General features: G+C 44.8%; 1 protein-coding gene across 2 annotated transcripts in view; it reads left to right on the top strand.

The window, feature by feature from the left end:
* GNAL (G protein subunit alpha L) overlaps positions 1-24416 on the top strand; it is a 955956-nt gene that overhangs the window by 853196 nt on the left and 78344 nt on the right. For both annotated transcript variants that reach the window (XM_078687601.1, XM_078687602.1), the window contains exon 7: positions 19280-19353. In XM_078687601.1, the coding sequence (XP_078543727.1) occupies positions 19280-19353 (74 nt within the window). The remainder of the gene's footprint in view (positions 1-19279; positions 19354-24416) is intronic.

The following is a 24416-nucleotide window of genomic DNA, read 5'->3' as shown; positions in this document are numbered from 1 at the left end:
GCGTATGTGTCGTTGCAGGATGTGTCCACATGTTTGTATGTGTACAATTAAAAGTCTTTTGTCTGTTTTCTTTCTTGTATGTGTGTGCGCCATAGGAGCGGGGTATTGTTTATAATGAAAAATGCTTGTCTGCAATCTCACATCGGCAATTTTATTTCATTCCTGATGCTCTTTAAAAATAGTAGAGGTCAATTTTACCATGCCAAATACGCCTAAGAAGTATGCTAAGCTCTGATTATATTTGGTGATTGCGTTATCTGAGTTCTATTCTTCCCTGTCCAAGCCATTGCACAACAAGGCATGTCCACACTTAAGGTAGGCTACCCAATAAGTATGCTTTTTTGTTCCAACCCTGAAGTGCCTCTGATCCTAAATCTGGAATGATTTCCTCCGGCGAAATCTGTCATTTCTCCACCAGATGGATTACAGCTGTGTGAGCAAGAGGGAGAATTGTAATAACTGTGATGAGAAACTGTAGAAATTGTCAATATACATTGCCGTATGTAATAAAATTAATACCCTCTTGACCACTTTAGTCTGTCCCACTACGTTATTAGTTAGGAATGGGTTCCCCTCTCCTTCATGCAGCAAATTCCACCTGTACTGTGACATGGCTTTGTCTTCAATAGTTTCAGCGAGTGGAACTTGTTTTTTTTTTTTTGTCCTCATTTGCCTGACCCTCGTTACCAAGAAAGGAACGCCAACCACCGTACATGTCACAAGGCCAAAGGTAAGATAATATTCCTCGGCCGCCCCCAGACATGGAATTGAAGCTGGCGGGAGACGCTTTCTGGGATAACCGAGAAGGGAAAGATGTTGGCGGCCTGCCGATCCCCTCGTCCGACTCCATCAAGGCATATTTCGGCCTGTGGGACCAAATGTTTTCGAACGGAAACCTCCACCTTGGACCCTGGAGTATATAGGCATAATCATCGGACCCAGGGGGTAAAAAAACCCCAAAAAAAACCCGGGAATGATGACTGAAGTTCTACAGATCTACCTCCACTGAACCAACAGGTTCCAAAAAGTGAGGTTACGTTTACTGCAGGGTCTGGCCAAGTCCACCTTTGATGTATCATATAGGGACGTTAGCCAGCCTGCGTGTGATGGTGCCTTAGAGTCGACACAAAATTTACAAATCTGCCGTCTCGCAAGAAGGATTGCATAGAACAGGAAGGTTTTAGCCGGTCCAATAACATTGTCATCCAAGCCAAAAATTATCAATGGTAGTGTAAGAGATAATGATGTTTTAAGAATCGAGTCCAGGGTGACCTTTACCTCGACCCATAATAAGTTGATTGGGGGACATTCCAAAAACATATGGACGTCAGAGGCACCGGGAAGGTTGCATTTGTTACAGCATTTTCCAGGTTGAAATTTGGATAACCTTAGCGGGGATAGGTATGCACGATGTACCGTGAACAGGTGATTCCGCCTTAACCAGGCGGGCTTAACGGTTTTATACTGGAGGGTGAAAGATCTTATCCACAAATCCTCACACTGAAGGCCCACGTCGCCTGCCCACTGCTCGTCGGGGAGGGTAAACTCCCCATCTACCTCCTCCAATATGGTCCAATACCAAAAGGCTACTCCTTTGCCCCCGATTGCCTTTCTTTTTTTAATTTTTTTTTAACATTTTTATTTATGGGTGGCACATGCAATTTAAACATATACAAAATATTTCATTTAACAAAACTTTCCAGCATCTGCATAGATATTACAAGAAGCAGTTTAACAAAGAAAGATAAAAAGAAAATGAGAAAAATAAAAAAGATAAACATAAGAATACAAGATAAATAAGCAAAGAATTCAAATGGGTAAAAAGGATTGCAAAGTAATAATATAAGGCAGGGCTTCAATTCAGATTAGTTCAATTCACTTGTAGGAAACAAGCAACCCCAGATTCTGTCTATTTTGATCAGTGCTTTAAATCCTCTTTTCCTAGCTAACAATAATTCCATATGATGTGTCTCTTTCACCAAACACCACCATTCGTTTACATGAGGTGTTTGTTCCGCTATCCATGCTCGAGCTAAGACCAGCCTTGCACATGCTAGTAAAATAAAAATTAGGTCTTGAAATAGAGAAGTATTTGGCTGCAAGCCTAAGAGAATCATATCTGATGTTAATGGTACCTCAATTAGTTGTTTCATTCTCAAGATATTTTCTAAGCTGTCCCAATATGGAGCAAGAGCAGGGCAAAGAACCAACATATGTTCTAAATCAGCAGCCTGAAGGTGGCATTTTGGACATTAAAAGGGTGACACAAGCAAACACGATGTGAGGCACAAATTTATAATGTTAAAATCGTTTTTTTTTAAGCAGTTATTCAAAGCAAATTTGATTTAAGAAATGTGTCAAGTTAACTGTCTTGCTTGGAATGTTTCAGGGCTTAATAACAAGCGCAAAAGACAACTTGTTTTTGAAGAATTAAGAATGTATAATCCACACTTTGCACTATTAAACGAAACACATATAAGATACCAAGATAGGAAAATGTTGGAGCAAGGGGGGTATGAGCTTTTAGTTTGCACATCTTTGAATGCCTCAATCCGTGGGGTGGCTATACTAAAGAGAAAACTATTCAAGGTGGAAGTTAGTAGGGTTGCATCGGATAAAGCCGGAAGATGGGTAATAGCTCAAATTACGCTATCTAATCTCAAATATACCCTGTGTGCAGTGTATGGATCTAATCATGATGATGCAGCAATTTTTGACCGTTTAAACATTGAATTACTAGGCTGGGAGGGGGAGATTTTACTTATGGGGGATTTTAATTGTGTTATAAACTACGCAAAAGATACAACTAAGAGTATTCCCTCACAACGAATGCGCAAGACAAGGGCATCTATTTTAGAACTTGCCCGTATACACAAACTGAAAGATGTTTGGAGGCACCTTCATCCTATGCTTGCTGGATATACTCACCACTCAATACCACATAAAATGTACTCACGTATAGATATGGCTTGGGCAACGAATCAAATTTTGGAGTGCTGTAAAATGGAGATCTGCCCTAAGGTAACATCTGACCATAACCCCATAGTGGTAGTCTTCAAGATCGTACTTAAAAAGACAGAACCTAGACTATTCTCCTTTCCCAGACATTTGATATCTAATCCTAGATTTACTTTTCTTTTGAAGGAACATATAAAAGAATTCTTAGAGTTCAATATTGATACGGCCAAAATTACTTCAGTATGGGACTGTTGTAAAGCTAGCATTAGAGGTTTTGCCCAACAGTTTATCATACAGCAGAACGCCAATCGTAAGGAAGAGATGTGCTGTATCACATCAAGGATAAGGGGGCTGGAAGAACATTTGGCTGAAATTACTAGAAAAGAAAGTGCAGCGGCTCCTTCTTATAATCTAAACAAAGCTAAATTGGAACTTAAGCTGACAACGCTACGCTGCGAGACCAAGAAATTCTTAAGAGACAAAGTCACCGCTAAACTACATAAATACAAATTCTCGCAATATGAGAGTGGCGATAGAATAGGAAAGATTCTTGCCTATAAAGTAGCTGACGATAGAGCTACTTCTTTAATAAAGAGCATAGAAAGTGTAGATGGTACCAACTATACTCGCCCAGACCAGATACTGCAACAATTTGTTGAATACTATCCCCCGATTGCCTTTCTACTAGCTGATGTTCCAAATTACTACTCCTCCCCAAATGGGCCTTTTTTCTAAGCAACTCTCTGGACCAGCTGACAAGCTGTATATATTTAAACCTAGATAAAGCTGGACCTACTCTCTCATATAACTCATCCCATTCTACCATTGCCCCTCCTGCTAGCAATTCGCCCCATCTTAGGATCCCTGCCTCTTTCAAGGGGACTGCAAGAATATCCTCAAAACAGGGAGGAAGCCCCGGGGAATCCCAAATTGGAGCGAGGTTTGAAAAGTAGGCCAACCCTATTCTTGCTTTAATCAGCACCCACGATACAGAAAAGGGGGTGGTGATGAACAGAGTGTCTGAATTAAGCAGACCACTCTTACCCAGTCCAAAGATCAGGGCTTGATCCATCACCGTTATTTATCTCACTGCCCCATCCCAGCTCACAACCTGGCTATATGCAAATTAGTCTGTCCCTGGCCCAGTGCATCATGGGAACAGGGCAGACCAAACTACCAAGCCAATTCTTCACCAGAAAGGAGACAAGCTACCGGGGACCGGTTTCTGGCATTTCAGCCTCTTCGGCCCGGCTTGCTTGAATCCTGATGGAGCAGTGAGAAAGGGACTCATGTCTGAGTATACCCTGCCACACCTATAGTGGCCAAAAACGATACAGAAAAGGGGGTGGTGATGAACAGAGTGTCTGAATTAAGCAGACCACTCTTACCCAGTCCAAAGATCAGGGCTTGATCCATCACCGTTATTTATCTCACTGCCCCATCCCAGCCCAGAACCTGGCTATATGCAAATTAGTCTGTCCCTGGCCCAGTGCATCATGGGAACAGGGCAGACCAAACTACCAAGCCAATTCTTCACCAGAAAGGAGACAAGCTACCGGGGACCGGTTTCTGGCATTTCAGCCTCTTCGGCCCGGCTTGCTTGAATCCTGATGGAGCAGTGAGAAAGGGACTCATGTCTGAGTATACCCTGCCACACCTATAGTGGCCAAAAACGATACAGAAAAGGGGGTGGTGATGAACAGAGTGTCTGAATTAAGCAGACCACTCTTACCCAGTCCAAAGATCAGGGCTTGATCCATCACCGTTATTTATCTCACTGCCCCATCCCAGCTCAGAACCTGGCTATATGCAAATTAGTCTGTCCCTGGCCCAGTGCATCATGGGAACAGGGCAGACCAAACTACCAAGCCAATTCTTCACCAGAAAGGAGACAAGCTACCGGGGACCGGTTTCTGGCATTTCAGCCTCTTCGGCCCGGCTTGCTTGAATCCTGATGGAGCAGTGAGAAAGGGACTCATGTCTGAGTATACCCTGCCACACCTATAGTGGCCAAAAACGATACAGAAAAGGGGGTGGTGATGAACAGAGTGTCTGAATTAAGCAGACCACTCTTACCCAGTCCAAAGATCAGGGCTTGATCCATCACCGTTATTTATCTCACTGCCCCATCCCAGCTCAGAACCTGGCTATATGCAAATTAGTCTGTCCCTGGCCCAGTGCATCATGGGAACAGGGCAGACCAAACTACCAAGCCAATTCTTCACCAGAAAGGAGACAAGCTACCGGGGACCGGTTTCTGGCATTTCAGCCTCTTCGGCCCGGCTTGCTTGAATCCTGATGGAGCAGTGAGAAAGGGACTCATGTCTGAGTATACCCTGCCACACCTATAGTGGCCAAAAACGATACAGAAAAGGGGGTGGTGATGAACAGAGTGTCTGAATTAAGCAGACCACTCTTACCCAGTCCAAAGATCAGGGCTTGATCCATCACCGTTATTTATCTCACTGCCCCATCCCAGCTCAGAACCTGGCTATATGCAAATTAGTCTGTCCCTGGCCCAGTGCATCATGGGAACAGGGCAGACCAAACTACCAAGCCAATTCTTCACCAGAAAGGAGACAAGCTACCGGGGACCGGTTTCTGGCATTTCAGCCTCTTCGGCCCGGCTTGCTTGAATCCTGATGGAGCAGTGAGAAAGGGACTCATGTCTGAGTATACCCTGCCACACCTATAGTGGCCAAAAACGATACAGAAAAGGGGGTGGTGATGAACAGAGTGTCTGAATTAAGCAGACCACTCTTACCCAGTCCAAAGATCAGGGCTTGATCCATCACCGTTATTTATCTCACTGCCCCATCCCAGCTCAGAACCTGGCTATATGCAAATTAGTCTGTCCCTGGCCCAGTGCATCATGGGAACAGGGCAGACCAAACTACCAAGCCAATTCTTCACCAGAAAGGAGACAAGCTACCGGGGATCGGTTTCTGGCATTTCAGCCTCTTCGGCCCGGCTTGCTTGAATCCTGATGGAGCAGTGAGAAAGGGACTCATGTCTGAGTATACCCTGCCACACCTATAGTGGCCAAAAACGATACAGAAAAGGGGGTGGTGATGAACAGAGTGTCTGAATTAAGCAGACCACTCTTACCCAGTCCAAAGATCAGGGCTTGATCCATCACCGTTATTTATCTCACTGCCCCATCCCAGCCCAGAACCTGGCTATATGCAAATTAGTCTGTCCCTGGCCCAGTGCATCATGGGAACAGGGCAGACCACACTACCAAGCCAATTCTTCACCAGAAAGGAGACAAGCTACCGGGGACCGGTTTCTGGCATTTCAGCCTCTTCGGCCCGGCTTGCTTGAATCCTGATGGAGCAGTGAGAAAGGGACTCATGTCTGAGTATACCCTGCCACACCTATAGTGGCCAAAAACGATACAGAAAAGGGGGTGGTGATGAACAGAGTGTCTGAATTAAGCAGACCACTCTTACCCAGTCCAAAGATCAGGGCTTGATCCATCACCGTTATTTATCTCACTGCCCCATCCCAGCTCAGAACCTGGCTATATGCAAATTAGTCTGTCCCTGGCCCAGTGCATCATGGGAACAGGGCAGACCAAACTACCAAGCCAATTCTTCACCAGAAAGGAGACAAGCTACCGGGGACCGGTTTCTGGCATTTCAGCCTCTTCGGCCCGGCTTGCTTGAATCCTGATGGAGCAGTGAGAAAGGGACTCATGTCTGAGTATACTTGCTCACTGCACCATCAGGATTCAAGCAAGCCGGGCCGAAGACGGCTGTAATGCCAGAAACCGGTCCCCGGAAGCTTGTTTCCTTTCTGGTAAAGAATTGGCTTGGTAGTTTGGTCTGCCCTGTTCCCATGATGCACTGGGCCAGGGACAGACTAATTTGCATATAGCCAGGTTCTGAACTGGGATGGTGCAGTGAGCTAAAAAACGGTGATGGATCAAGCCCTGATCTGTGGACTGGGTAGGAGTGTTCTGCTTAATTCAGAATACTCTGTCCATCACCACCCCCTTGTAAATAATTTTGGCCACCATAAGCGTGGAAGGGTATACTCGGATGCGAGTCCCTTGCTCACTGCACCATCAGGATTCAAGCAAGCCGGGCCGAAGACGGCTGTAATGCCAGAAACCGGTCCCCGGAAGCTTGTTTCCTTTCTGGTAAAGAATTGGCTTGGTAGTTTGGTCTGCCCTGTTCCCATGATGCACTGGGCCAGGGACAGACTAATTTGCATATAGCCAGGTTCTGAACTGGGATGGTGCAGTGAGCTAAAAAACGGTGATGGATCAAGCCCTGATCTGTGGACTGGGTAGGAGTGTTCTGCTTAATTCAGAATACTCTGTCCATCACCACCCCCTTGTAAATAATTTTGGCCACCATAAGCGTGGAAGGGTATACTCGGATGCGAGTCCCTTGCTCACTGCACCATCAGGATTCAAGCAAGCCGGGCCGAAGACGGCTGTAATGCCAGAAACCGGTCCCCGGAAGCTTGTTTCCTTTCTGGTAAAGAATTGGCTTGGTAGTTTGGTCTGCCCTGTTCCCATGATGCACTGGGCCAGGGACAGACTAATTTGCATATAGCCAGGTTCTGAACTGGGATGGTGCAGTGAGCTAAAAAACGGTGATGGATCAAGCCCTGATCTGTGGACTGGGTAGGAGTGTTCTGCTTAATTCAGAATACTCTGTCCATCACCACCCCCTTGTAAATAATTAATCAGCACCCAGGCTTTTGCTAATGAATGTAGGATCTTTAACCTCACCTTTTTGAAGAACTTCTGCTCCCCAAATTTGAATAAAAAACCATCAAGTGGCAGGTCTGCCCCGTTCAGCATAGCCTTGAACATTTTCCCGATGGATGAGTTAGATGGGGATTTCAGCAGCATCCTAGAATACGATAACTGAAACGCCCACGCGTAGTATTGTAAATCTGGTAGGGCAAGCCCTCCCTTTTCCCTCCTCCTTCTCAATTTCTTCCAGGCCAGCCTGGTTGCCTTATAATTCCAGACAAATGAATTAATTTCCTGTTGGCATTTTTGGAGTTGTTTGGAGTCAAAGGCTAGTGGAATGGTGTTAAAAATAAACGTGAACTTAGGGAGAATGGACATTTTTATTAAGCTTATTCTGCCAAGTATGGTCAATGGGAGAAAAGTCCAAGATTTTAAGAGCGCCCGGCATTCCCGGAGGACCTGATCCAAGTTGATCTGTGCAGTGTTACCGATTTCCTGAGTGATCTTTATTCCCAGGTAGCACATTGAAGGAGTTGTTGCCAGTTGTGTGTTACAAATGTTCCACATCATTATATTGGTTTTCCCAGCATTGATCTCATAGCCAGAGATCCGCCCGAATTCTTCCGCACTTTTAACAATTGTGGGAAAAGCTTGCACAGGGTCTGAGGTATAGATAAGGATGTCGTCTGCATACAGTCCTACCCGCTTAACCCATCCTCCAAACTCGAAAGAGGGGATGTTGTGCTCCCCACTCAAAGTTTGCGCAAAAGGTTCAATATATAAATTGAATAGGAGGGGGGAAAGCGGGCAGCCCTGCCTGGTTCCCCTCATTATTTTAAAGGGCTCTGTGAGAGTACCATTGACCAATAGTTTGGCCCTGGGGTCCCTATACAAAAGATTGATGGTTCGACAGAAGTTAGTCCCCAGCTGAAACTTTCTCATTACTGCGGCCAGATAGGGCCAATTGACCCTATCGAACGCTTTAGTAGCGTCCAGGGTAAAAGTGGCCAAGGGGGGAGAAAAAGTGGAGGCGATGTCTATAGCCCCGACCAGGTCATGAGTTAGGTCTGCCAGCTGACGCCCCCTTATGATTCCCTTCTGGTCTTGATGGATTATTGAGCCGATATCGCTCCCCAGTCGTGCCGACAGGATGGCTGCAAAGATTTTATAGTCATTATTTAGGAGCGAGATCGGCCGATAGGACCCACAGTCCATCGGGTCCTTGCCAGGTTTAGGGATTAGCACTATGGTCGCCACGCTCCATGACTCAGGTGGTATTGAGCCATTGAAGAAGATGCAGTTGAAGAGGGCGGTCAGCGTTGGAACTATGGCAGGACCTATTACCCGGTACAACTCCCCTGGTAAGCCGTCTGGGCCTGCCGCTTTACCTCGCTTCAGTTGCCCAATAGCCTTACTGACTTCGGCTTCCGAAATTTCCTTGTCAAGGCGGTCGCTCTGATCACTTGTTAGCATAGGCAGTTGAACCTTTCCTAACCAGGAGTCCCTAGCCGTGGGGTCGTTCGTGATCTCCTCCCTATAGATGGTCTGGAAGAACTCCTGGAAGGCGCTTCCAATTTCCGAGTTAGAGGTCCGGGCTATTGATTCTCCTTCCCGTCTTATTTCCCTGATGTGTTTTTTAGCTTGGTCCGTTTTAATCTTCCAGGCTAGAACCTTACCTGCCGCCTCACCATATTCAAAATTTGAGAGTTTACTCGCCTCCCACCTCTTTGCGACTCTTCCCTGTAGTACACTTTCCAGATTTTTTTTCAGTTTGTCCCGATTCTCTTGATCTTCTGTGGATCCTCCAGCAGGGCCACACCTCTGATCTATAGTGCGCAGTTCCTGCTCTAGATTTTTGATTTCCTCACTGTATACCTTCCCTTTATGGGAGGCTCTATTGGTTATGCACCCTCTTAAATAAGCTTTAAGAGCATCCCACACCGTTGCTATGCTAGCCGAGTTTAGGTTAACTTCCAGGAATGAAGTAGACTCAGTTAGCAAAAAGCTCTTCTCTACCTCCTCAAGCGGGATCGTCCGGTCAAAAGACCAAGAGGTATGTCTGATCTGTTGGGAATGTGTCAGAGTAAAGAGGATAGCTGAGTGATCAGATAAGTGGGAGGGGAGGTAAACCAACTCCTTCAATGTCTCTCTGAGACTATAGCTGAAGAGAGCATAGTCAATCCTCGACTTATGTTTGTACTTGAAATTCTGAAAAGAGACCCCCAGTGTGCTGCCCGCCCTCTCCCTCCATACATCCACTAAACCCAAGGTTGACATTATTGATAAAAGGATAAGCCTTGATTTAGAGCGCGTCCGAGCTCTTGAGTTCGGGGATTTGTCAAGCCCGGGGTTCAGAACTATATTAAAATCTCCAGCCCAAATTATCGGGTCATGAGAGGTGATCAAGGAACTCTGAATCTTGTTTAAATAGGATGGGTCGTCGTGGTTCGGGCCATAGTAGCCCACTAAAGTATATGGGTGGCCATCTAAGACTATTCTAATCAAAAGCCATCTCCCACTGAGGTCCTCGTCGTAATCCATGATCTGTGCCTTAGCTAGCCTCTTAAAAATGACGAGGATCCCTCGAATATTGGCATTGTGGTTCGTACAAATGAATTTGTCCACCCACCTCTGCTTTTTCAACATTTCATTCACCTCATGCTTAAGCAAATGTGTCTCCTGTATGACAATGACCTGCGCGGGGGAATCTCTCAGGTACTGTAAGATTCTATGCCTCCTTCCCCTCACATGCAGGCCATTGACGTTCCAGGATAAAAATGGAACCACGGTCATACCCCTTTCCTACTCCCAACCATCCTCCCCCCACTGAAGTTAAGACCTCTTGAATATAAGAAGGGAAAACCCTTGACCTGATGGAGATTGCTCAGGTGACGTTTAGAAAGGTCATTGCTAAAAGTAAAGTTGACGAGGACAGGTTTATAAGGACATGTTTACTTTTCCCCCCCTCCCCTCCGTGCCCCTCCCCCCCTCCCTCCTCCCCTAGAAAACCCTACCTCATTTACACTGGCCAGATGGGTAGCCAGGTTTGCGTCGTTGGACTAACCCCCCCCCCCTCCCACCCCACCACAACTGTGTACAAAAACCGGTTAAAATACTAGCATATTAAGAGTTACTGTCTCCCAAAAAGAGGAGAGGGCATGAGGAAGGCAAGAGGGAAATATATTTCGTGTCTCACCCCTTTTTATATTTCTTATTGTGTTTTTTTTTTTTTCTTTTCCTTGTACTATTTCTTTTTTTTCAGAAGGAAACCCTTATTTTTTTAATTTGTTTATTATTATTATTTTTTCCTTTTCCCTATTCCTTCTCCCTCCCCTTCATTCCATTTCTTTCTCCCCTTGCCTTTGAATTACGCCTGTGTTTAACTCTATTTATCTATGTTTCCCCTTTTTTAAACCACTTTTGATTTAATCTTTCCCGTTATTTACTCTGTTTTCAAGAGTATATATGATAACCTTCAGATGCCTCCCTGGAAGGGAAAAGATCTATACTCAATATATGGAGAGATCTACCTCCTTGGGTCCCAGGTAACCTCAAGAACAAAAAGAAAGGCAGCATGATACCCTGGTCACTTTGGAACCTTAGAACCGCCCCTGTGATTGTGAGTATGCCGTGATAGATGCTATTAGTTCATCGGCTTCCAGAGGGGAACGGATGTTATACATTTTATTATTGTACATCACCCTCAGAAAAGCCGGAAACCTCATCTGTACCGTCGCCCCCGCAGCCCTAAACTTCTCCATTTTTTGACCGAGCTCCCACTGTCTTTCTAAGGTAGTTTTGGAGAGATCAGACCTAACCTCGAACGAGAAGTCGGGGGCCTTTAGCGACTTAGCCTTCAGTGCCAGGTTGAGGATTTTCTCCTTAAGTGTATATATTAGGAAATTCAGCAAGATCTTTCTAGGTTTCACTCTCGCGGGGTTGAGGCGGAAGGGATCTCTGTGGATTCTCTGGATAACTCTCTCCAAAGTTTCCACCGTTTCCTCCAGGTTGAGAGCGTTCTTTAGTAATGCCACCACATAAGCCTTGATGTCTCCACCCTCCTTCCCCTCCGGAACCTTCAAGAGTCGGAGGTTATTCCTTCTGGAATAGTTCTCCAGGGATTCAACCCTTTCCTTCATCACATCCCCCTCTCTCCTTAGGGATTGGATCTTAGTCTCTGCTGACTCCAGACTCGCTTTTAGTTCCCCAACCATGCCTTCCAGACTCTCTGTTCTTTCAAAAAGCCCATCCACCTTTCTCTCAAGAGTATCACAGACTGCCCTGATCTCGTTCTGGTTTGTCTTGGATTCCGCAAAACCGTTCCTTATCTCGTCTCTCATGGTATACAACAGTACCTCCAGTGGGCCACCACCCCCCTTTTCTCCGCCCATCTCACCGACCCTCTGGTCTCCCGTGGCCCCCTCAATGACCTCCTCACTGGGGTTAGGCTCCCCGAGCTCTACTGCTAATTTTGGCTCTGGGGTCAGTGTTGTGACAGCTGGGCTCATGGAGTCGGTCGCTGTGACCACCGGAGCCATTGTATCCTCATTCATGATTCCCAGAGGGGTGCCGTCTGTGCCTTGTGTGATATCCAGAACTTGGGGCAGCGCTTTGAAGTAGGATCGCAGCTATGGTGTAATACGCGTAACACTGCCCAGAGACCGGTTAGATTTACTTTTCCCCTTTGACTGTGATCCGGAACTGGCTTTAGTGTGCGGTTTTCCCCCACTGAAAAGAGTCCCTTGCTTCACCCCTGATCTATCACTGATGTTACCAGCCGAAACCGCAACCTCAGCCTCCGCCTCAGCCCCGGCCTCCCCCTCTACCTCTGCCTCACTTCCTCCGTCTGCGCCACCGTCTGGGATACAGTGGGGGGGTATCTTACAGCGCTCCCCTTGCCTCCCCACAGGGGTGATATTCCGGGAAGCCTTCCCCCGCCTTCTGCCCTTAGCTCCTCTTTTCCCTAATGTGCTGTTGGCAACTTTTGGGGGCTTCAGACACTCTACTCCCTCACAACTCTCCAAATCCTTTGGGTCACCAGCCCGTCCCCCCTCCTTACTGCACAGTGCGTTGTTACTGGACTCTGCATGGGATCCACAGGCAATCTCGGTCGCTTTTTCTCTCTGTTTGGGCTTTCCTCCTGTAGCCTCAGACTCCGTTAGTCCGGTTTGTCTCGAGCGGGTACTTGCAAAAATCGGGTGTAACACCCGTCCTTCTCCTCTCTCACCTCCTGCTCTCAAAAGCCCGCGAGCCGCCGTCCTGCGGCCGCGCCGTAGCTCCACGGTTGCCTGTCTCCACCTCAGAAGCGAGGCGGGGGGAGGTTCCAAACCTGCGACCTGACACATCAGTGCCGAGCACAGAGCGCCGTCTTTTTAAAAAAAAAAATTTATCGTACACAGACCGTTGGTCCGAAAATCACCATGGCACATAAATCACTCCTTGATCCCCATGCCGAGTGGTTTTGCGCAGTCTTCGGTGCCGGTAAACTCGCAGATACGGTGCGGTATGATGTGGTGGGAGAGAGTCGATCACCGACGCGCGCGCCGCCCTAACCAGCGGCCGCCATGTTTTCCCCGAAAGTTTCTTCGGCGCGAGTGGAACTTGTTAGAAACATTCATAATCCTTTCTTTAGCAAGGGTGTTGTATGATAGTTCTGTGCAGTAGTTTAAGTTAACATACAGAATTACAATTTGATTTCACATTAACCCTCAAAGAAGTGAACATTCGCTGCTATTTGAACAGACACTTTCGTAGGAGACACTTACATTTGTGAATCAGATTGTTTTTTGTCGTTTTTCAAGGGAAACCATTTTCATTACATGTAGAATTCATCCCACTTAAATTGATACCATAGGAAAACTGTCTTACAATAGAATCTAACCAAAGGAGTGAAATTGGTTTCTGAAGCACTGATATACATTCATTAGCCGTCAGTACCTCCGAGCATGTTAAGAGACCAATACAAATATGACCTGGACTTTATAAATCTGAATGATTTTAATGTGCTGATAAATGCCTATGTGGCAAACAACCTGTGACTGAAACATATTGCTTCTTTTTAAGTCGAGCCCAGGCAGCGCATGCGCTGTCTCTATGAGACATGCTGTATTCACTCTGTGGGCCTTTTTATTCATCCCTTCGATTATAGTTCAAAAATGCTTGCTTGCTAGTGGTTAATCAGTCCTCTTTGCCCTCTTTTTTGTGTTTGGTTTCCTGCCACACCGCACCGTCCAATTACTGTTAACATTACGCTTCTGCGTTTGTGTTCGTTTGGGGAACTATTTTGTTCTTTGATTCCAGCTTGTGTTATTTTTTGCCCGTCTTTCGTGGGTCAGCTTTGGCGCCCTTCACTTAATCTCCCCATCCAGTTCAAATACCGAGATTAAATGTCAGACACTCAAGACGCTGTTTTCGAAATCGCCTCTAAAATTTTCTCTGACTTCGAAGGGGGATAATTTCTGCAAACCCCTCCTACTTTGTTGCTTGTTGCTTTAGTGCGCCTTCAGCAGCACAACCTTGCAGCACAGTAAAGGGCAAGACTAGGGCAACTCCTGTCACATTTTCTCTGATGCTTGTTTATATAATGTGAACATACCCGACCTGAAAGTGTTTGAGTGCTTTATCTGAACACTAGTTACATTGCACAATGTCAAATTAATTTTGGGGGGCATTTTTATATAGTGCTAACTCGACTGACCCAAAGGTATAGAAGCGCTTTACAAAAGTGGCAGTCACATTGCACATGCGCAGGTTAATTTTTTTGTTTTTAGGTACGCAGAGATTTAAGGGATGCCAACACTACCCCTGTTTATTCATTATTTCCCCTCTGACAGATGGAAGCATCATTCATCCCGCCCACCTCCTCCCATGTCACTCCATTCCTGCCCCACTGCCTTTTCCTGTCGCCCTCCTCCTCCTCTCGGAGCTCTATTTTCGAAGCACATTCACGACAGCTCCTCAGGGACTGATTTTGTATTATATTTATGTGAACTCGAGTAACCCAAAGGTATTGGAGTGCTTTACATGAGCACCAATTACATTACACAATGTCATATTAGTTTTTGGGGACATTTTTATAGAGCCTGACCTCGACTGAGTCAAAGGTGTTTAAGTGCTTTATTAAAACGTCAGTTACATTACTCAAGGTCTGGTAAATTGTTTGTTTTTTTGGTTTTCGGAGATTAAGTAATGCTGAGGCTGTCCCTGTTTATTCATTATTTCCCCCTACCTGACAATTGGAAGCATTTTGTTGTTACTATATCCAGTGCTTCTATACCCAGGGACCAGGGACACAGGGCGGGGCCGGGGGCTCGCTGGTAAATGGATTTTGAGAGCAGTGTTTTGAATAGAAAACTTAGGATAAGGGTGCCTGGTGAATAGAGGCCTGAGGGAGGAGTGTAACCTCTCCGCCATTGGAAAGTACTTCTCTGCTTTTTAGGGCTCGCCCCTTTTCTATTTCGCAGAAATAGAAAACAGGGGTGAGCCCTTATGTCGCTGATCTGCTTCTTTCCCCAAAGGCTCTATTCAGGCAGCTGATTGGCTCTCTTCAAGCCGGATTCCCAACAGTTCACGAGAAATAGAATCACGTGACAAGCTCCTCGTGGACGAGCTTGCACGATCCTTCCCCCTGCCAGCAGCATTTGGCACATCAAAGGCTTCGCTGCCACATCCACAATTGAAGCTACGATCAAAGGCTTCCGCTGCCCCGCCCCTCGCCGTCACTTATTCAGGACCGCAGGCCCTGCCTCGCTTCCTGGCTCTGCTGTAACCACAGTGCGCACTAATGAAATGCACCTCGAGAGTCACAGTTAGTTCTTTGTCCTCCATTTGCTACAAGCACCTAAATTAAAGTATTTCTCGTTCAAAAACGGCTAATATGAACAAACGCCACTCAGCCATGCAACGCCAATCTCACCCACGCAGCTCTACTCACCCACGCAGTGCCACACTCACCCATGAAGCGCTACTCACCCATGCAGCTTCACTCTCACCCACGCAACCCCACTCAGCCACGCAACGCCACTCATTCACAAAACGCCACTCACTCACACAACCCAACTCATACAGCGCAACTCTCACCCACGCAGCACAATTCTCACCTACGCAGTGCAAATCACACCCACGCAAGTCCACTCACCCACGCTTCTTTCCCCAAAGGCTATTCAGGCAGCTGATTGGCTCTCTTCAAGTCGGATTCCCAACAGTTCACGAGAAATAGAATCACGTGACAAGCTCCTCGTGAACGAGCTTGCACGATCCTTCCCCCTGCCAGCAGCATTTGGCACATCATAGGCTTCGCTGCCACATCCACAATTGAAGCTACGATCAAAGGCTTCCGCTGCCCCGCCCCCGCCGTCACTTATTCAGGGCCGCAGGCCCTGTCTCGCTTCCCGGCTCTGCTGTAACCACATGCTACTGGACTCCCGTCACTTATTCAGGGCCGCAGGCCCTGCCTCGCTTAATCCGTGCACCCTTTTATTGCCTCGATTCCCGGCTCTGCTGTAACCACATGCTACTGGACTCCCGTCACTTATTCAGGGCCGCAGGCCCTGCCTCGCTTCCCGGCTCTGCTGTAACCACAGTGCGCACTAATGAAATGCACCTTGAGAGTCACAGTTATTTCTTTGTCCTCCATTTGCTTCAAGCACCTAAATAAAGTATTTATTGTTCAAAAACGGCTAATATGAACAAACGCCACTCAGCCATGCAACGCCAATCTCACCCACGCAGCTCTACTCACCCACGCAGCGCCACACTCACCCATGAAGCGCTACTCACCCATGCAACTTCACTCTCACCCACGCAACGCCACTCACCCACGCAACGCCACTCAGCCACGCAGTGCCACTCTTAACCACAAGCATGTCTGTGCACTCCCTCCAGCTGCACCCCAGCATATCCGTGTACTCTTTAACAATCACACACATGCAAATTTGCAACCCCACTCACCCACGCAACGCCACTCACACACGCAACGCCACACACCCACGCAACGCCACTCATTCACAACACGCCACTCACGCAACGCAACTCATACAGCGCAACTCACCCACGCAGCCCAATTCTCACCTACGCAGCGCAAATCACACCCACGCAAGTCCACTCACCCACGCAACGCCACTCATCCATGCAACACCAATCTCACCCACGCAGCTCTACTCACCCACGCAGCGCCACACTCACCCATGAAGCGCTACTCACCCATGCAGCTTCACTCTCACCTACGCAACGCCACTCACCCACGCAATGCCACTCATTCAAAAAACGCCACTCACTCACGCAATGCAACTCATACAGCGCAACTCTCACCCATGCAGCCCAATTCTCACCTACGCAGCGCAAATCTTACCCACGCAAGTCCACTCACCAACGCCCAGCCAGTTAACGCAAATCACCCACGCAACGCCACTCACCCATGCAATATGTGCAACAATTCAACAACAACATATTAAAATATGTTCTCTCAATTTTCATAATTTTTTATAAAAAAATTCAAAAAAACTTTATCTTTCACTTCTGTTCTTGTATTTTCATCACTATAAAAAACAATAAACGTAATCATCAAAAAAAATTAAAAAAGTTTACGCTATTGCCATTATATATTACAAATTCATGACTTTAACTAATAAATATTGGGGGGAAAAAATGTAATTTTAATATTAATACATCAAAGTCATGTAAAGACAACACATTTTGCATTACAAATGCTATAGGTGTCACATTTCCACTAATTAACACTATTAGCATTGTAAATGCCAAAGTTAGAATTTTCCACAAGTTAAAATTAAAGGAAAAAAAAAAACTTTGTCATTTACAATAATAATCCCTCAAACTTTACTACTGCGAGCCCTATTGCATTGCAAATGCTTGTTTCACAGGCTGTTCAATACCCTAGTGGTGCGGTCACACACACAATGTTATAGTGCTATTGACTTGCATCGAGGCACTAGTCTGTGTGTTAAAAAGCCTTGGAATGTTTCCTGAAGTAAGTGTGCATTCCTGAATCACACTGTACGACCCAGTGTGTAGTAATTGTATAGCTCTTCAATCCCTGGCGGCACAATACCCAGTATAATGTGCTGCATGACTAAAAACTTATAAGGTCCCAAAGACAAGACCTGTTGGCTACGCCAGTGCTTGTTTAATAGTGCACCTGAGACTTTCAACTTACCAAATACCACATACGGACTAAAGATGTAGGCACATGACCATAACAATAGAAAAAATGGGTACCTATCAAAAACGGTGGGGTTCTGGCACACCAGAACCCCACCGTCCGCCACAGCGCTGCCGCCTTCTGCATATCGAGCTATTATGCTCCCAATCCAGACGACTTTCCACGCTGGAAACTGCAGTACCGATTCCTCCATTGTTCATGGCATCTGCTGATCCGTTGAATTGCCTGATGCGATAAGCAATTGCGTTAAAAGGCAGTGTAATATTTAAAGACAACAATGACTATATTTGTGTCCTGATGATGATGCCCCTCATTTAACTTAGGCATCGAAACGTCGTCGACCAAAAAAACCCCGTATGCAATATGTCATTTAAAATATTGTGAAATGCAATGGTGTGGTTATAACAATCTCTGTCTGTAACACTGACTACAAGTACACAGACATATTTTTGCTTTGCTCCTTTTACCATTCTGTTCTTTGTGTTGTCTGACTGTTGTGGGTCACGGCTGTGCCCACTTGTTATTAAAGTGTTAATTCAGTTTTATTATAAGAAATTGTTGAATAAATTCCTTGTCCGGCTGGACAAAAGACATAACACTTATCAGGTGTGTGATTATCAGCTCAGTATACCATTGTGTCCACGAATAGGGACCACTGTTTTTTGTAACACTCTGGTCACTCAAAGCACCTTAGAAAATACTTGAGCACCCAATAGAGTGAAAAAAAGTAAGTGTTCCTTCAAGGTCTTTAGAAGATTGGAATGTTGGGATCTCTAATGAAGATATTAGAGTGGCAGTGAGCCAGAAGTCACTGGTATAGGCCTTCTACTTCAACTTTCCAATGCTTCTATTTCTGATTCTCTGCATTTCATTTGGAGCATTTCGTCCTCTGTAATTGGAAGGTTCTAATAGCATTACTGCCCCTCTGTCTTCAACTATGCTATTTGATAATTACCCATTCTCCCATTATAGCTCTGAGCCGGACCACTGGGCGTGCTTTTAGTAGCTGATATAGAACTTGGCACTGAGCTATAACAATAAATACAACAGTATCCCTAACCTTTAAGTATGTTTAGGTTGTGATTAGGGTGTGTTTTTCTTTCTTTAACTAACAAGCACGTCGCATGTCTCATAAGACTCCTATATAAACGTGGTAACCAGGAGCGTTATATTGCTTAATGAGTGAGGTTGATACATTCAAACCAGAGCGAGCCATCCTTGGGACATGCTCTTCCTACAATTTGCTAAAGTTCCAAATCAATCACTGTATTTAATATTCCGAACTACATTGCAAGACCACTGAGATACTCAAGTATTTGTGTAAATAAATGTTTATGGGCGGCATTGATTCAGAAAGGGAACAGTGTGACTGCTAGCTTTTGCTCTTGCAGAAAATGGTCAGTGAATAAATGTGTTTTTCTTTTTTCTTGCAGGACCTTTTAAGATGCAGAGTTTTGACATCAGGGATTTTTGAAACAAGATTTCAAGTAGACAAAGTAAATTTTCAGTAAGTATACTAATGGCATTTTGAACATGCATATCCTCATCACTGACTCACAGGTCAAAGGGCGAACAAGTAAATTCCAAAGAAAGAATCCTTATTATTGTGGGCCTAGATTACACGATGAACCATAGTGCCTCTTAAATGTTGTGGTTGCTGCCGCCACATTCATCCTACTAGTTGTCCAGCCATACTCTCGTATTAGTACAAGGCAGAGAAGCTAACTAAACAATGGGGTTACCCGGCAGCCACTTTCTGATAAAAGCCTTTTCTGCCATTTGATACGTTCTAAATACTCCGATATTTGCCTTTGAAAAATAAAGTAATATATAGGTTCAGAGGACCAATGCTCAAATTAGTCATGACTTGTATAAAAAAAAAAACAGGTCATGTTGTTTAGCGCCATTCATCGCTTTCGATCTCCCAACCAGCTGTCCTGTGGGCTGCCACCTTCATAGAAGTACAGGGGTAAGATCCTACCATTAGCATCACTGAGCTTACCAAGTCGATGTCTGATGTTTCGGAGTTCCAACATTCACCGCTTTGGTGGTTAAAGGGAGTAGTAGGACTTGTGCCAAGTGAAACAGTAGATACAGTTGTATTGACTTTAATAGCCAATTCCAGTTTGTTTGTGGTCAGTTATGTTACAACAGCTAACTGAAGGTTGACGGAACCAGTTCATTCACTTTAGTGACCTTAATGAGTACTTGAACTATTATGTAGCAAATTAACACATGCTTTAAATAAGTGCATTATGCATTACATGGTTCTAGGAAAGTACTAGATTAAATCAATGTTTTTATTAGAAGTCCTAATTGACATTGTTGGTTTAAAGGGGCCCACAGCAGGCCAAATAGCGTATTTACAAAAGCTGAAAGCTTAACATTTGAGAGGTTAACATTCAGGTAGAAAAGCCAAATGGAAATGGTTCTTGTGGTAGAAGACCCACAGCCATTTTGCTACTTTAACCACACAGGATTTCAAGATGTCCGAAGAAGTTGTATTCATTGCATGCCAGATCCTATTATTTAAATTACATTGGCTGCACTGAAAACTAAATGGAATGTAGCTGTGGGTGAGATGACTTGATGGTACACTCAGTCTTACATTATCCATCTTTTCAATGGCAGTTGCCTGGTTTAAAGTCTGACTGTTGCAAAACCTTCCTTGTAAGGTTGCAAAACCTTCCTTGTAAGGCATACGCTAACAAGAGTCCTGGAACCTGAATGCTTTTCTGCAGATGTACCAAACTAGGGTGTTTAAATAGATTGGGGGTTTCGCATACTTCTGACTCCATTGACAGGTACACTATCACCAAGCCTGCCTTGCCCTGTTTGTGTGATAAAAGGTCTGTTGCAGTTGAAGTTTGCAATCTTCAATTTTTTACTGGGAACATGGCTTATGGATGGGGGTTTTTCCAAGGTCCTAAATTGTTGAAAGGTCTATTCTGAATTGGGTGTGTACTACAAGCTGTAATATAGGATTACAGTCTTTCACTGCACACAGTGTTTCAGCACTTTGGAAATTTATTTGGAAGTAAAAATATGAATGTGGTAAATCTTTGATTGTCCATGTGAGGAGGAGATACTCAGTACCATTCTTCTGGGATGTTTTGGTTTCATATTGTCAGAAGCACAATCACCAAGGACATTCTTCATACTGTCACAAGTCCTGAGAATGTTCCCATTCAAATGGGCTGGCTCTGGTTGTGGAGGAATGGTGAAACCCACCCCAGGGCCATCCTTAACACATCCACCATTCCTTAAGCCCCTTCCATATGATTGTGTGCTCCACGTTATCATTGGCAGCGCATTGAACTGGCCTTCACCAAAGGTGATGGAGAAATTTGTCCTTATGTTTGCCAGCACTGGCTTTGTCTCCTGAGATTTTCTGAAACCTGTTTAGTTATTCTTCAGGGCGAAATTCTGCTTAAATGTTTTTGCTTTTGTTTGTTGACTTTTTCTAAAATTTTGCAAGAGTAAATGAGATTTTAAATGGAAATCTAACAAACTCAAGCCAAAGCTATCGGCTCACTGTTTAATTAAGTAGCAGTGAGTGAACGTAGCGGCTCAGTGACTTAGTCTTGCCATTATCACTCCATTCCAAACCCGGTCCAGGTCAGATAAAGAGGGTAGAAGACCACTCTCCTGTTTCCCACAGGGTGCTGCTCACTCCACAGCAGAACTGAATTTAACCTGCATGCATGATAACATTGATTCTGATGAGTGGACTGTGGTGTCCCATTCGAGGCCAGAAGCTTCTCTGTTAATTGAGAATAAAAGTTTCCAATTGTATCTTCTTACCTTCCTTGTTTGCATACAGTAAGTGTTGTGGCCATTGCCATCTACAGTTATCACCAACATACTGACGTACTGTTGGATAGGTTTTAGTGTGTAACATTAGGCAAGATGCCTCCAGCACACCTCTAGAGTCTGTTGGTAAATTCAGCCCTACCCAGAAAGGTTTGCAGAAGAATGCCATCTAAATATATATGGGAGTCACCCACTCTCATACTCTGTACAATAGGCTGATATGTATTCTCTGTTTAAGGTGAGCATCACAAGCAGCTACTTTCTTCTCCTTCGTCTGCGTTTGTATTATAGTTTTAGAACAGAAGGCTTATTGACTAAATATTTGGGGAGGTTGGTAATAATGAAACAAGGGAAAGCTGTTCTATTGATAAAATGTTCAATGTTAGGACCAAAGGTTCAAAATCGAAGCCCTTCTGGTGTCAAAAATGTCTGTCAGTTCCCGTCATGTGAGAGCGTTGGTCGCGCCCATCTGGCATGAGTTGTCTATCAGTTTCACCCAGACCCCAAAAAGGGTCTCTATCTGTGCGCCTTGGATACAAGTCTTGGTCACAGTTTCAGATTTAAGCTCGTCTACCAGGGTCTCTCAGATGACCAGGCTTCTTCAGATATAAGGCTTCTGGTGATGGGACCTTATGTAAAGTTGTCCCTCAGGGCCTCTCATATGTGTGGGTCTTTGTCTGGGCCCCTTAGATGTGTCAAAACTCCTAAGCCAGGAGGATAACTGGGCCCATCACATGCGATGGCATTTGTCATGGACGCCCAGACCAGAGGATGTCAATGAGTGCCCCCAAAATTGAACACAAGTGAATCGTGCACATCCCTACAGGCCTCCTGTAGGCATCGGTCTGACTGGAAATCATTCTGATCCTTGCAGTATTGTAGAATGTTGTGACCTCATTCAAAATCATGGGCCAATACAAAAAAAACATTCAAACATGGGAGAGGCTCAACATTTTTTCCAAAATGTTGCTGTTTCACAACCTGTTTTTTCCTAACCCTTCCTCCCTAAATACTGTCTACATCAGTGCCAATAAAATGTCGTTTTCTGCTGCAAAATCCACCTCTTGAGCCCACCCATTGAAGTGGTTGCGTATACAAAGCAAAATAGATTTGATTTTTTATCAATTGCAGAGATTTAAAATAACCCTATGTTGTATGAACTTACCTTCTAACTGACCTTTAATATCAGCAGGAAATACGTAGGTTTAAACAGTAGTTGCTCATGGCATGCGATGAGCTGCAACGGGGGATTTGAGATAACTGTTACAGTCAAAAGCTGAGCAGATGGAGAATGGCTGCAGATGATTGATGAAGGTCTATGGTGGGATACTCCATGCATACACAATAAAGCCTGTTTAGTTCTTGGTGTGTGCAACAAAGAATAGTGCAAACAAGAAGACACATGAAACACAATATTTACAAAGAGGGCAATGCATCTCACAAGCACGTAGAACAGATATACATAGCTGGTACTTGTGTGCCTATAGTGTGACACAGCTGTGATCTTCTGGCCAACAACAATTGGTATTCTGGTGCTTGTGGTTGCACGTTTATCATTAAGTATGCCCTGAAAAAAACAAGATTGGAAAGTTGTGGTGGCTAAAAAGCCAAGGCTGACTGAAGGTGCCCTATGTGCCATGGTACGCCTGGTACCTATAAACACAATTTGCATTTTTGTACAAATGTAGTGGCGGATTTCCAAATTGATAGTCTTTTCCTGAGTGTCAAATCCAGTTGAAGTTATGTTGAAACAAGCAGCTGTCACGCAAAAATGCAAAGAGTATGCTTTGTACTTTTACATGGCAGTCCTTTAATTGAAAACCGCTACAGAGATCGCACTTGTTTACTTTGGCAACAGACTCTTGGTCAATCGCTAGGAGGTCAAAACTCTATGATGTTAGCCCACCTCCTCTCGGAATACCACACATCCCCAGTTGTATAATCTTGACCTAGAGAAATACCACAGGTCAATCTCTCCTGCTTGAAATCAGGGCACCTATCTTTTTATCTAGCTGAATAGAAGAAACTTGAAGATAGTTGATTGAGCTTAGTCGTAGACTTCCCTTTGAGAATCATACGCTTGGAGTTGACTCACATTTTTGACATGGCAGAGATGGACATTGAAGTATTTCTCTGTTGTGAAGGCACCCATTTTAGGAAACAGTGGTTTTTAGATAAATACTCTATTAATCTGTTGGATTGCTGCTGTTCATTGTGAAATGTTGAGGCTAAAGGAATTGTAATAATTGAACCTGGATATCACCACTGAGATAGTGAGCACTTTCAAGTAAAAAGTGAAAGCGGTGTGGGTTTTGTTTTAAGATGGACACACATTTGGTAGTGCTAGAAATGAAGTTAATAGACTAAGGGGTTGTCAATAAATGTTAGTCTAAGATTGCAGATCAGTAACCGCAAAATGTGTGAAGTATTGTATTGTAATTGCATTTATATAGCGCTTACTACCCCTGATGATGCTTCAAAGTGCTTTTTCAGCAAGTGACGCGCTACTCTGGAACCCATAAAGGATTAGTGGTGAATTAGTATAGTGAAATATGAAATTAAATGTGAGTGGTGGGTATGTTAGTCTGTTATTTGGATAGAGAAGGATAGTGGATGGATAGAAGATGGAAAAGGTTTGCATTTATATATTTATTGCTTGCTTTACCTGATGAGGTTTTAAAGCAGTTTTTGGTGGGTAGTACGCTCTCCAGAACCCAAACAGGGTTATTGGGAAATGAGTATAGGGAAATAAGAAAT

Source organism: Lissotriton helveticus, chromosome 4_1 (assembly GCF_964261635.1).
Source record: "Lissotriton helveticus chromosome 4_1, aLisHel1.1, whole genome shotgun sequence".
NCBI classification, from domain to species: Eukaryota; Metazoa; Chordata; class Amphibia; order Caudata; family Salamandridae; genus Lissotriton; species Lissotriton helveticus.
Note: the sequence above shows the minus strand (reverse complement) of the source record. Positions and strands in the feature narration are given on the sequence as shown.